The sequence below is a fragment of the Canis lupus genome, chromosome 17 (genome assembly GCF_003254725.2).
Source record: "Canis lupus dingo isolate Sandy chromosome 17, ASM325472v2, whole genome shotgun sequence".
Lineage (NCBI taxonomy): Eukaryota > Metazoa > Chordata > Mammalia > Carnivora > Canidae > Canis > Canis lupus.
Window position 1 is genome coordinate 51,873,959 of NC_064259.1, and position 11,699 is coordinate 51,885,657.

General features: G+C 42.3%; 1 protein-coding gene across 13 annotated transcripts in view; it reads left to right on the forward strand.

Moving 5' to 3' along the window:
- HIPK1 (homeodomain interacting protein kinase 1) overlaps positions 1 to 11,607 on the forward strand; it is a 51,383-nt gene extending 39,776 nt beyond the window's left edge. For 5 of the 13 annotated variants that reach the window (XM_035700610.2, XM_035700613.2, XM_035700614.2 and 2 more), the window contains 8 exons: positions 361 to 503; positions 931 to 1,113; positions 1,620 to 1,823; positions 3,644 to 3,885; positions 5,520 to 5,650; positions 6,357 to 6,425; positions 6,586 to 6,682; positions 6,771 to 11,607. In XM_035700610.2, the coding sequence (XP_035556503.2) occupies positions 361 to 503; positions 931 to 1,113; positions 1,620 to 1,823; positions 3,644 to 3,885; positions 5,520 to 5,650; positions 6,357 to 6,425; positions 6,586 to 6,682; positions 6,771 to 7,345 (1,644 nt within the window). In that variant the 3' untranslated portion in view covers positions 7,346 to 11,607. Of the gene's footprint in view, positions 1 to 360; positions 504 to 930; positions 1,114 to 1,619; positions 1,824 to 3,643; positions 3,886 to 5,519; positions 5,651 to 6,356; positions 6,463 to 6,555; positions 6,683 to 6,770 lie in introns of those variants that run through there. The other 8 variants (XM_035700611.2, XM_025453462.3, XM_035700618.2 and 5 more) reach the window with 8 other exon arrangements.
- The last annotated feature ends 92 nt before the right edge of the window (positions 11,608 to 11,699 follow it).

Sequence of the window (11,699 nt, forward strand, 5' to 3'; positions counted from 1 at the left end):
GATATTTTTAGAATCATTGCAAAAATGAAACTCCATCATTTAACCAGAGCTTACCTCTGAACTTTCAGACTCCTTGACTCTACAGTATATTACAGAAACTCTTAACCACAGGGATCTTCTTTTCTTTAATACCCTGGTGGTCATGTTAAAGAGGTGGCTGACAGAAAGCAGCATGTTGTCTTTCCCTGTTTGTAAGACTTGTAACCTTGAGCCCCTCTGACTTTTCTTTTTTTGATCTCTGCAAGTTAACAATCTACGGGCAACTTCTCTTAAGATATGAATTTTTCTTTCATCTGAAAAACAAAAGAAAAAGCCAAGAATGAGTCAAGTCTGGTTCTTTTTGTGTGTCTTTCCTTACAGCAGGCTTGGCCTGGAGGAACCCAACAAATTCTCCTGCCTTCAACTTGGCAACAGTTGCCTGGGGTAGCTCTGCACAACTCTGTCCAGCCCACAGCAGTGATTCCAGAGGCCATGGGCAGTGGCCAGCAGCTCACAGACTGGAGGCAAGTACCCAGTGTTCTTCTCTGGGAGATTTGCAAGGACAGATCCCTTATGGCAGGAGTGTTTGATGATTTGGTCAGACTGGGAAGAAAATGAAGGAAAGGAGAGATGCATCTTTGTTTCAGATTCTTTAAGAAAAGAATCCTTATTAGACTAGGAGATGGAGTAATGAGAAAATTTTGAATATAGGAAAACAGTAGGTTCTGAGATCGGGAATCATTTATTTCAGATTTAAAGAAAGTCTTTTTTTTTTTTTTTTTTTTTAAGAAAGTCTTATTAGTCAATTAGAAACTATAGCCTTGTATAATCCAGGTGCCCAATTTAAAATGTAGCTCTATTTGGTTGTTTCATTGCTTTTGATACCTTTTCGGACCTATTTCCCCAGTGGTTGAAGTCTTCAGTCTTCTCTGTGTCTTTCCATTGAAACAGGAATGCCCATTCTCATGGTAGCCAGTACAGCACCATCATGCAGCAGCCCTCCTTGCTGACTAACCATGTGACACTGGCCACTGCTCAGCCCCTGAATGTTGGTGTTGCCCATGTTGTCAGACAACAGCAATCCAGTTCTCTCCCTTCCAAGAAGAATAAGCAGTCTGCTCCAGTCTCTTCAAAGTAAGTCTCTGCTAGAACTGGTAGATAAAACTGCCAGTTTGGGAAAGATGTTGCCAGCATTTAAAGTGCCATGGTATAGATTTTTGGTGTGAAGCAGCAAGTGGCTGCCGAATTGAGGAGGAGCTAACCTTTTCTGAGACTTGGGCATGCATACCAGGTGCGTCCTGGTTATGCACATCCTTTCTCTCTGCTGCTACTTTGAATCCAGGCCATCTTTATGCCAATGTTGTTATTTCTCTGCCCACATTACAGAGTGAAATTTAACCGTGGAGTAATGGGCATACAAAAATAAAATTTATGTTGTATTTTAGGGTTCTTATCCCTGGTGGAAACTGTGGCTAGCACGACTAGTTTATTATTTATTGGAACTTCTGTAGTTAAGTGTATTGGCTTAATGATTAGGTAAAAATGAATTAAAGAACAAGCTGGAAAGAGTTCTGGGGAAAAGATGGATGGTTTGGGGGGCCAAGGACTGAGCGGTCTTTCCTTGTGACCTTTTTCTACAGGTCTTCTCTGGACGTTCTGCCTTCTCAAGTCTATTCTCTGGTTGGGAGCAGTCCCCTCCGTACCACATCTTATAATTCCCTAGTTCCTGTCCCAGATCAGCATCAGCCAATCATCATTCCAGATACTCCCAGCCCTCCTGTGAGTGTCATCACCATCCGCAGTGACACTGATGAGGAAGAGGACAACAAGTATAAGCCTAGCAGGTAAGATAGGTGAATGACCCACTGGTTCCTTGGCTCCTACCCTTAAGCTTAGACTCTTGGTTTTAGGCAAGTGGTCCAGTTTGGGCTGTGACAGGAAGGACTGATAAATGGTATTTTTGGAAGCATGGTCTTGGATGCATGAGACAGAACACTCAAGTTTCCACAACTGAGCATCATGTTAAATCATCAGTCTTTTCAGATACATTAGCTAGAAGGGGGTTGGATATTAAGCTGTTTAATATTCATCTGCTTTGCCTTGGAATGCACATCATACCACAGACATGATTCCCTGTCTTTAAGGACCTTTAGAGTCTGAAAATAGATGCCGTAGCAGAAGCATATAAACAGCAATTAATTGGAACAAGTCAGTAATCAGGAGATAATTTGTAATTTCTTAATCTGCAAAGGCCTCTTTGGAAGAGTGCAACTTCTTTTTCTTTTGCTTTGTGGTCTGAAATTTGAGGAATGTAAGTATCAAAGAATGTCCTTTTATCTCAGCACCTTAATCCAAGTTCTTAACTGGGCAGTTAACCTAGAGAGAGTGGATACATTTAAGAACTGTTACATACACCTCTCTCTTAGTGCTAACATAGTCAATTGCTTTGATTATGCTGTGTTGTATTCTTCACTGGGCCTTTGTGTTAGGCATAAAGAAGACAGAATAACCCTATGTATACCTGAGGAGGTAGTTACTATGTTTATTTTGTTTGAATTAATCTAAAAGTGAATTTGTAGTCTCAGATTCACACATGACAGTAACTAAGAAACCATGCAGTTTTATATAAATGAAGTTTAATGAACTGAAAGAGTAAATTTAGAATGAAGTACTTTAAAAGAGCTACTTACAAATGGTATTTACAGTTAACAAAATGGTATTTACAAATGGGACGTAGACTTTGTTTTTTTTTTAATTTTTTAAAGATTTTTTATTTATTTATTCATAGAGATGCAGAGAGAGAGAGAGAGAGAGAGAGAGAGGAGAGAGAGAGAGAGAGAGAGGCAGAGACACAGGCAGAGGGAGAAGCAGACTCCATGCAGAGAGCCTGACGTGGGACTTGATCCAGGGTCTCCAGGATCACACCCTGGGCTACAGGCAGGGCTAAACCTCTGCGCCACCAGGGCTGCCCTAGACTTTGAAACTAAGTCTTAAAAGTGGTTTCTGAACTGATTTGGGGAAGAGAAAAGGTAAACTTTCCAGTGAGGAAAAGTGACCACGTAGTAGCTATAATTATGTAATCAGCAGGATTGCTTTGACTGAAGCCAATTCTTTCCAAAACTCGGGGAAAAATTAAAGTTAGGAGGTGGAGTTTAGTTTGTAAAGGAACATAAAAAAAAAAAAAGTATGGCAAGTTTGATTAGACATAATAAGGAACCGTTTCTAGTCTAGCAGGATGATATGGGGAAAAAGTAGTTCTTGAAGAATACTATTGAAATAACCGTGAGTGGAAATGGCGGAGAGGCACCATAGAAGAGCTGTTAGAGGTGTGCATCTGGCATAGTTCTGTCCTGGCTCTGAGTACTGTCTTCACCACTTACCACTTGTGTGACCTTGGCCAAGTGTCTTAATCTTCCTGTGCTTCAGCATCCTCATCTGCAAAATGCGGGTGGTAGTACCTACTTCATAGAAGTGTTGTGAGGATTTGGTGAGACATATGTGGAGTGTAAGAATAGTGCCTGACGCATAATAAGCACTCAGAAGTTCACCGCTGCTAGTATTATTCTGTCGCTGTCATTATCCTTGTAATCATGGGAGGACCAGAAAGCATCAAAGAAACATTGCTAAACAGGAGTTGAATTTTCACGTGTTTTCTTCTCTTCAGCTCTGGCCTGAAGGCAAGGTCAAATGTCATCAGTTATGTCACTGTCAATGACTCTCCAGATTCTGACTCTTCCTTGAGCAGCCCATATTCCACTGATACCCTGAGTGCTCTCCGGGGCAATAGTGGATCCCTTGTGGAGGGGCCCGGCAGAGTTGTGGGGGATGGCGCTAGCACCCGCACCATCATTGTGCCTCCACTGAAAACTCAGCTTGGTGACTGCACAGTAGCAACCCAAGCCTCAGGTGAGCATCTTCACAGCCACAGGTGAATTCTGTGTTGATGAGTATAACCTTAATATGTTGCTAGTCTACTTATGCCAGTGGTAGCAACCAGTTACTTAATCCCGGAAATCCATTCCTTGTGATGTGAAATTATTTTCGGTGATCAATTTATCTTACTATGTTTATTTTGTTTGGATTGATCTAAAAGTGAATTTGTAGTCTCAGAAATAATCTGTTGATGGGAGAAGGCAGACGAGCTGTCATATGGCAGGGAGAATTAGCAGGCCACTTTTTTTTTTTTGCCACAGCCGATTCAAATTTGACAATCCAGGGTGAACAGGAACTGATAATATTAAAAATGACTGCAAACATTTTTATCTTTGTTTTTGTTTGGAAAACAAGATATACTTAGATCTTTTCTTACCCAGTGTCATAGCATTGATACTTTCATGGTTTTATTATCAACCTAAAGACCTCCATCTTTTTTGCTGTTAAATGTTGGATTTAGGCTCCCTAGTTATCAGGTAATGCTAGTTGCAGTAACAAGCCCCAGATCTCCCTGGCTTGACGTAATAGAAGTTCGTTTCTTACTCACTTCCCAGTGCTAGTGCTCCTACTTGGTGGGCCTGCAGTGAGTGAAGGATCAGAGCCCAGGAATCCTCAGTCTCCAGTGAGATATAGGGAAAGAGTTTGGGGAGGGACACACATTTCTTTACCTCTTAAGCCCTGGAAACAGTGCAAACTAATTCCGTGGCCCCACCAAGAGGTTTGGGGGCCCAGGAAACAGAGTCCTTATCTAGGCAGTTGTTTTCCAGTGGCAGCTCTTATACATTTAAGGAGGGGAGCATGAATTGGTGTCTGTGCTATACTTAAATTAGTTAGTCTTTTACTCTGAATTATGTTACTGCCAGAGACACGAACAGAGTTCTGATTTCAGGATATCATTAAGCTTCGGTACGGTTCCTCCATCAGAAGTAGGCAGCTGTCCCATTGCAGGCAAGGCAGAACTTCCTGACGCCATGCTACTGGCGAGTGTTGTTAGGAGCTCTGTCCACCGTGGGGTCCAAGGAAGATTGGCTACTCCACAGATCATTGAATAAATGCTTCTGTTTTCCTAGTGGGACCAAGAAAGAAGCAAAATTTTGAAATTGATCCTGCTTATGTCCAACTACCCTGCAGTTTCTAAGAACCTGAAGATAGTGCCCAAAAAGATCTAATTTTGCCTTCTTTTAAAGCCCCTTTGAAACCTCAGTGTCCTCTAAGGATCACCAACATCTTCCTCAGCTTCCCGTTGTCATGTCTATACTTGTTTAACCGTTTCCCACATAAAACCCTAGGGCCCCTGGGGATGGGGACTATGTCCTACTGGTGTTTGTATTTCTAGTAGTGTCTTGCACATTACAGGAGACTAGATTTACTAAAGTGAAGGAAAAAAGACTCTTTTCAAAGATTATTTTTGGAGCTTTGTAGTAAGACAGAAAAGTAGGTTCTGCAGTGTTTGTTCCTCTGCTGTAAATGTAATTAAAGAAATAAGGTACACATGAAACCTTACCTCTTTCTTGCAAACCTCATGCAAATGTGGACTGATGAATATGCTGCCATCTGAGGTTTAACTGAGGCCACTCATAACTGACTACGGTCTGACCCTTCTTTAGGTCTCCTGAGCAGTAAGACCAAGCCAGTGGCCTCAGTGAGTGGGCAGTCATCTGGATGCTGTATCACCCCCACAGGGTATCGAGTTCCACGCGGGGGGACCAGTGCAGCACAGCCACTCAACCTTAGCCAGGTAAGCGCTAGGGGCTGCTGCCTTCTGTTTGGGGCCCTCCCTACTGTCACTTTCTGGAGAACTCTGCTTCTGGCTGGACTGCTGAATAAAGCCAAATGAAGCCCCTTTTGTGTCAGACAGTTTGGTGTTTTGTGGCCTGCGTCATACCTGCATGTGCTGTGTCCTTTTATTCCCTCTGTAAGAGTGTTGAGGATGCACATTCCAGGTTTTCCATCAGACATCCCTAGTCTGTCCTGGAAGATTAGAGAAATGTCTGGAATTTAGAAAGAGCCATGGATGCTTTAGTCCCTCCCTGCCTGCTTCTGTACCACACCACATGAGACCTCTTCCTTTATCTCCCAGGTCATAAATAACCCAAGCCTCACCCTGATTACTTGAGGCAAGAAACAGTACAAAGTTTTGTGGCCACTTCACCAACTGGTTCTAGTGTTCTGTGTTGACTTGAGTCTGGGATTTCCCCCCCCACACACACACACCACTGTGAGATCTGATGGGGTGGGGAGGGACACTATTCTCTTTCTAAAGGGGGCAAACTATTCACTCTTTCTTCAGCTAAAATTCTGGTGCTTGTATGATGTCTACCAGGAGTAAGAAAGTGTAAACATGAGGGTGTAACTGTGAGTGTGCACGCGTGTGTGTATGTATGTGAGAGAAAGAAAGCACATGCAAGTGCAAGTGTAAATTCGAGTTAGTGCATGTGTTTTAGGCTCCACAAGTCAAGAGGGATATGAAGAACTTAGAGGAGAACAAAAGAAAACAATGGCAAGAAAGAAAGGTTAGGAAAAATTCAAATTCCCTGGCGCCAGAATAGGGTGAGTTGAGTCAACAGTTACTAACTTGCAGGAGCGGGTAACCCTGTGAACTCTTGATTCCCCCCCCCTCCCCTTGCCTCTGTCATACTTCAGAGCAAACTGCTGCTCTCTGGGCTGGGTTAGGATCTGTTCTGCCAAGAGGTGGAGGGATGGAGGCTGACTTCTGACAGCATTGCCAGCCTGGGAGCTTCTGTGCTGTTGCAGCCCAGGAGCAGTACAGGTTAGAACCTCAACTCTCAACTTGGCCTTGGGTGCCCCCTGGACTAGCACGGCCTCCAGGCTCCTCACTCCCTTCTTACTCCTTCCAGAACCAGCAGTCATCGTCAGCGTCGACCTCACAGGAGAGAAGCAGCAACCCTGCCCCCCGCAGGCAGCAGGCGTTTGTGGCCCCGCTCTCCCAAGCACCCTACACCTTCCAGCACGGCAGCCCACTCCACTCGACGGGGCACCCACACCTGGCCCCAGCCCCCGCTCACCTGCCAAGCCAGCCTCACCTGTATACGTATGCTGCCCCCACCTCCGCTGCTGCATTGGGCTCCACCAGCTCCATTGCTCATCTCTTCTCCCCCCAGGGCTCCTCAAGGCATGCTGCAACCTACAGCACCCACCCCAGCACCCTGGTGCACCAGGTCCCTGTCAGTGTTGGGCCCAGCCTGCTCACTTCAGCCAGTGTGGCCCCTGCTCAGTACCAACACCAGTTTGCCACCCAGTCCTACATCGGGTCTTCCCGAGGCTCAACAATTTACACTGGATACCCACTGAGTCCTACCAAGATCAGCCAGTATTCCTATTTGTAGTTGGTGAGCAGAGGGAGGAGGGGTCATGGCTGCCTGTTCCTGGCCCTGAGTTCTTAATGACACACGATGATGAGCTCCTCCCATAAGCCCCTCCAGAAACTCCTTAGCCAGCAACTTGTCCTGCAGGGGCCCACTGAAGCAGAAGGTTTTTCTCTGGGGAACCTGTCTTAGTGTTGACTGCATTGTTGTAGTCTCCCAAAGTCTGCCCTATTTTTTAATTCCTTATTTTTGTGACAGCATTTTTGGTATTTGGAAGAGTTGAGATGCCCATCTTCTGCAGTTACCAAGGAAGAGAGATCGTTCTGAAGTTACCCTTTGAAAAATATTTTCTCTCTGACTTGAGTTCTATAAATGTTTTTAAAACCAAGTGAAGCCCCCTCTTTATTTAACTTTGTTTTATTGTAATTGCTGGTCAGAGGAAAAATGCTGATAGAAGGACTTGAAATCTGGTAACAAGTGAGAAAAGAAAAATAATCACTCTTCTGTTTGTTTAAAAACCAAGACTTAATTGCCTATTTTAAGAGCAGCTTACACAAGTCTGTATTTGACTATCAGGCATTTCTCCTCAAAATCTTATCTTTCTTTATGGGACTTTAGACTTACAGTGTTTTAGTTTTGTTTTTGTGTCATGTTATACTTACTGGGCAATTGTTATTTTAGCAAAACTGGTTATAAACTGCTCTATGTTACTCTTGGGATTCTCTCAGTTGCTCCTGTGTTTATTATAAAGTAGTGTTAAAAAGGCAGCTCACCATTTGCTGGTAACTTAGTGTGAGAGAATCCATATCTACCATGTAAGCACTAGGTATTCTTTTTAAATGAAGTACCATGCATTCTTCTTAAGTTATTTTTAAAAGTCTTTGTCTCTGTTTCAGCTTAAATTTTATTATTGGAAAAGCCATTAAGGTGGTTATTATTTTATGGTGGTGGTTGTCTTATACGCAATATCTCTTTGTATTATGCGATACTGGTATTGATGAGCTTTGTCTAAAGTTTTTTGGCATTGGTGAGCTTTGCCTAAAGATTAATATGAATTTTCAATAATACACCTCTCTCTCTCTCTCTCTCTCTTTGCCTCATCTCTCCCTTCTGTTCTATGTGATTTATCTGGGGAGAAAGCAAAAGGATCTGAAACCAGATAAGAACTTTGTGTATAGCTTTTATACTTTAAAGTAGCTTCCTTTGTATGCCAGCAGCAAACTGAATGCTCTCTTATTAAGACTTATACAATAAGTGCATGTAGGAATTGCAAAAAATATTTTAAAAATTTATTACTGAATTTAAAAATATTTTAGAAGTTTTGTAATGGTGGTGTTTTAATATTTTGCATAATTAAATATGTACATATTGATTAGAAAAATATAACAAGCAATTTTTCCTGCTAACCCCAAATGTTATTTGTAATCAAATGTGTAGTGATTACACTTGAATTGTGTATTTAGTGTGTATCTGATCCTCCAGTGTTACCCCGGAGATGGAATGGATGTCTCCATTGTATTTAAACCAAAATGAACTGATACTTGTTGGAATGTATGTGAACTAATTGCAATTATATTAGAGCATATTACTGTAGTGTTGAATGAGCAGGGGCATTGCCTGCAAGGAGAGGAGACCCTTGGAATTGTTTTGCACAGGTGTGTCTGGTGAGGAGTTGTTCAGTGTGTGTCTCTTCTTCCCTTTCTCCTCCTTCCCTTATTGTAGTGCCTTATATGATAATGTAGTGGTTCATAGAGTTTACAGTGAGCTTGCCTTAGGATGGACCCCACGCTGTTCACTGGGATTTAGCAGAACAGGATCAGTAGCTGTGCCATGTAAATGCATTGTTGTCAGTTTCCCTGCCAAGACTGAAAAATAAAAACAGCAGCTTTTCTCCTTTACCACCACCTCTACCCCTTTCCAGTCTGGAATCTCAGCTGAGTTCTCACAGAAGCATTTCCCCCATTTGGCTCTCTCACGGTGCATTGCTACCTTGCTTCTGTGAGAATTTGGGAAGCAGGTGGGAGGAGTCAAGCCAGTATGAAATATGTGTTTTTTTCTTTTTCTTCTTCTTTTTTTAAGTATGTGCAATCACCTTTTAGAATGAGATTCTTTTCCCCCTTTTCCCATGTGGCAGTCCTTCCTGCAAATAGTTGACATTCCTAGTAAAATATTTGCTTGTTGAAAAAAAACCTATAACAGATCTGTTTATACCAAAGAGCCTGTTGTATTGCTTACCATGTCCCCATACTATGAGGAGGAGTTTTGTGATGCCGCTGGTGACAGGGAACTCAAAGGTTTCTGAGCCGGTGAAGAATATTAAAAAGAAACCAAAACCTATCGAGTCATCGGGCTTTGGAGGTTTCTTTTTAACAACTTGAGTATTCTTGGGGCTGTGAAATTGTCCTTGTACTCTCAGCTCCTGCATGGATGTGAGTCAAGTGGAGGGTACTGGGGATTGGGATGTTCCTGCCCATAAAAGATTTGGGGGAAGAAAGTTAACTCTAAGATATAGAAGTGTTCCATCTGAATTGAAAATTCTGTTATTTGAGGGCTAAGTCTAGGACTGGTTCTTTGTAGAGATGGCGTCAAGGAGGTGCAGGATGGAGATGGGAGATTTCATGGAGCCTGGTCAGCCAGCTCTGTACCGGGTTGAACACCGAGGAGCTGTCAAGGTATTTGGAGTTTCTTCATTGTAAAGAGTAAGGGCTTCCACGATGGGGCAGATAGTCAGTACAGCCTACCAGGAACATGTTGGTGTTTTCTGCTTTTCTTTCTTTCTTTTTTTTTTTTTTTGAGGAGTGGTGGTGGTGGTGGGGTTATTCTCTTGAGTTGTGTTTGCACCGTTATATTGGTGAAGATACCCAAGCAGTTTTTATAGTTTCTGTCACTGGTGTTACATAGTTTTCTGGTCTGCGTGTGTGATCTTTGTGTTTCCTCATTTGCTGAGTGTATTTTTATTTTCTTGCTCAAAGGCAGACCTAAGTTTCCAGGAGAAACATTTCATTGTTCCTCTTTCCTCTACAAGGGATAAGATTTGTTGTTTCTGTAACAAATGAGATGCAGGGAAAATATACAGAACACTCCACTCCTGCCCCGCCCTGTCCAATAAGTAGATACCACTTAAGATGTGAGTCTTACTAACTTATGGGGAAAAGACAATACCAAGAGCGTGTATTGTTATCTTAATCACCTGACTAGCAATGTGTGGCTTTAAGAATTTTAGAAGTTTTCAGCCTTAGTCTGCAAATTGGCATTTCAAATTTACCGAGGTAAAAATCTGTGTCTGCTGAATTTTTATGTGCTCCATGTGGCTTTAGATTCTGTCCCTGGGGTTTAACATTGCCGGCCCTGACAGGATGGGGGAAGCCCTGCGAACTCAGCCAGTGGCCTAGCCTCAGACCAGCTTAAGGCTTTACGTCCTTTCAGAACTTGCGTTTCCAGCTTCTCCCCTGCAGGGTTGAGAGAGAAAGCGGGGAAGGTTTAAGTACAGCCACTCTGGGCTCCTGGGCAACTTGATCACTCCAGAGTTTGAAGAGCCCGCAGGAGGGAATACTGCTGTCAGTACTCAGCTCAGATACCAGCCCCAGGAATAAGAACTCCATTTCAAACAGTTCTGGCCATCCATCGTCCTCCACTAGAGGGGCTCAGCTTGACTGCCCTTAGCCAGGCAAGCACAGTAATGTGTGTTTTATTCAGCATTATTATGCAAAAACCCACTGGTTAGGTTGGTTTGTTTTAGGATAGGAAATGAAATTGCCTCTCAGTGACAGGAATGGCCCAAGCCTGCTTCCTATTTTAGTTTTTGGTTTATTTTATTTTTTTAAACTGATGGATGGTGCAGCATGTCTACATGGTTGTTTGTTGCTAAACTTTATATAATGTGTGGTTTTGATTCAGCTTGAAAAATAATCTCACTACATGTAGCAGTACATTATATGTACATTATATGTAATGTTAGTATTTCTGCTTTGAATCCTTGATATTGCAATGGAATTCCAACTTTATTAAATGTATTTGATATGCTAGTTATTGTGTGCGATTTAAACTTTTTTTGCTTTCTCCCTTTTCTGGTTGTGCGCTTCCTTTTACAACAAGCCTCTAGAAACAGTTTCTGAGAATTATTGAGCTATGTTTGTAATGCAGATGTACTTAGGGAGTATGTAAAATAATCATTTTAACAAAAGAAATAGATATTTAAAATTTAATACTAACTACGGGAAAAGGGTCCATTGTGTAAAACATAGTTTATCTTTGGATTCAATGTTTGTCTTTGGTTTTACAAAGTAGCTTGTATTTTCAGTATTTTCTACATAATATGGTAAAATGTAGAGCAATTGCAATGCATCAATAAAATGGGTAAATTTTCTGATTTATGTGGCTGTTTTTGACTTCTGTTGGAGGGTTGCAAAGAGGATCAACAAACGACATCTTTGGAGTGGCTGAATACATTGCATCTGAACA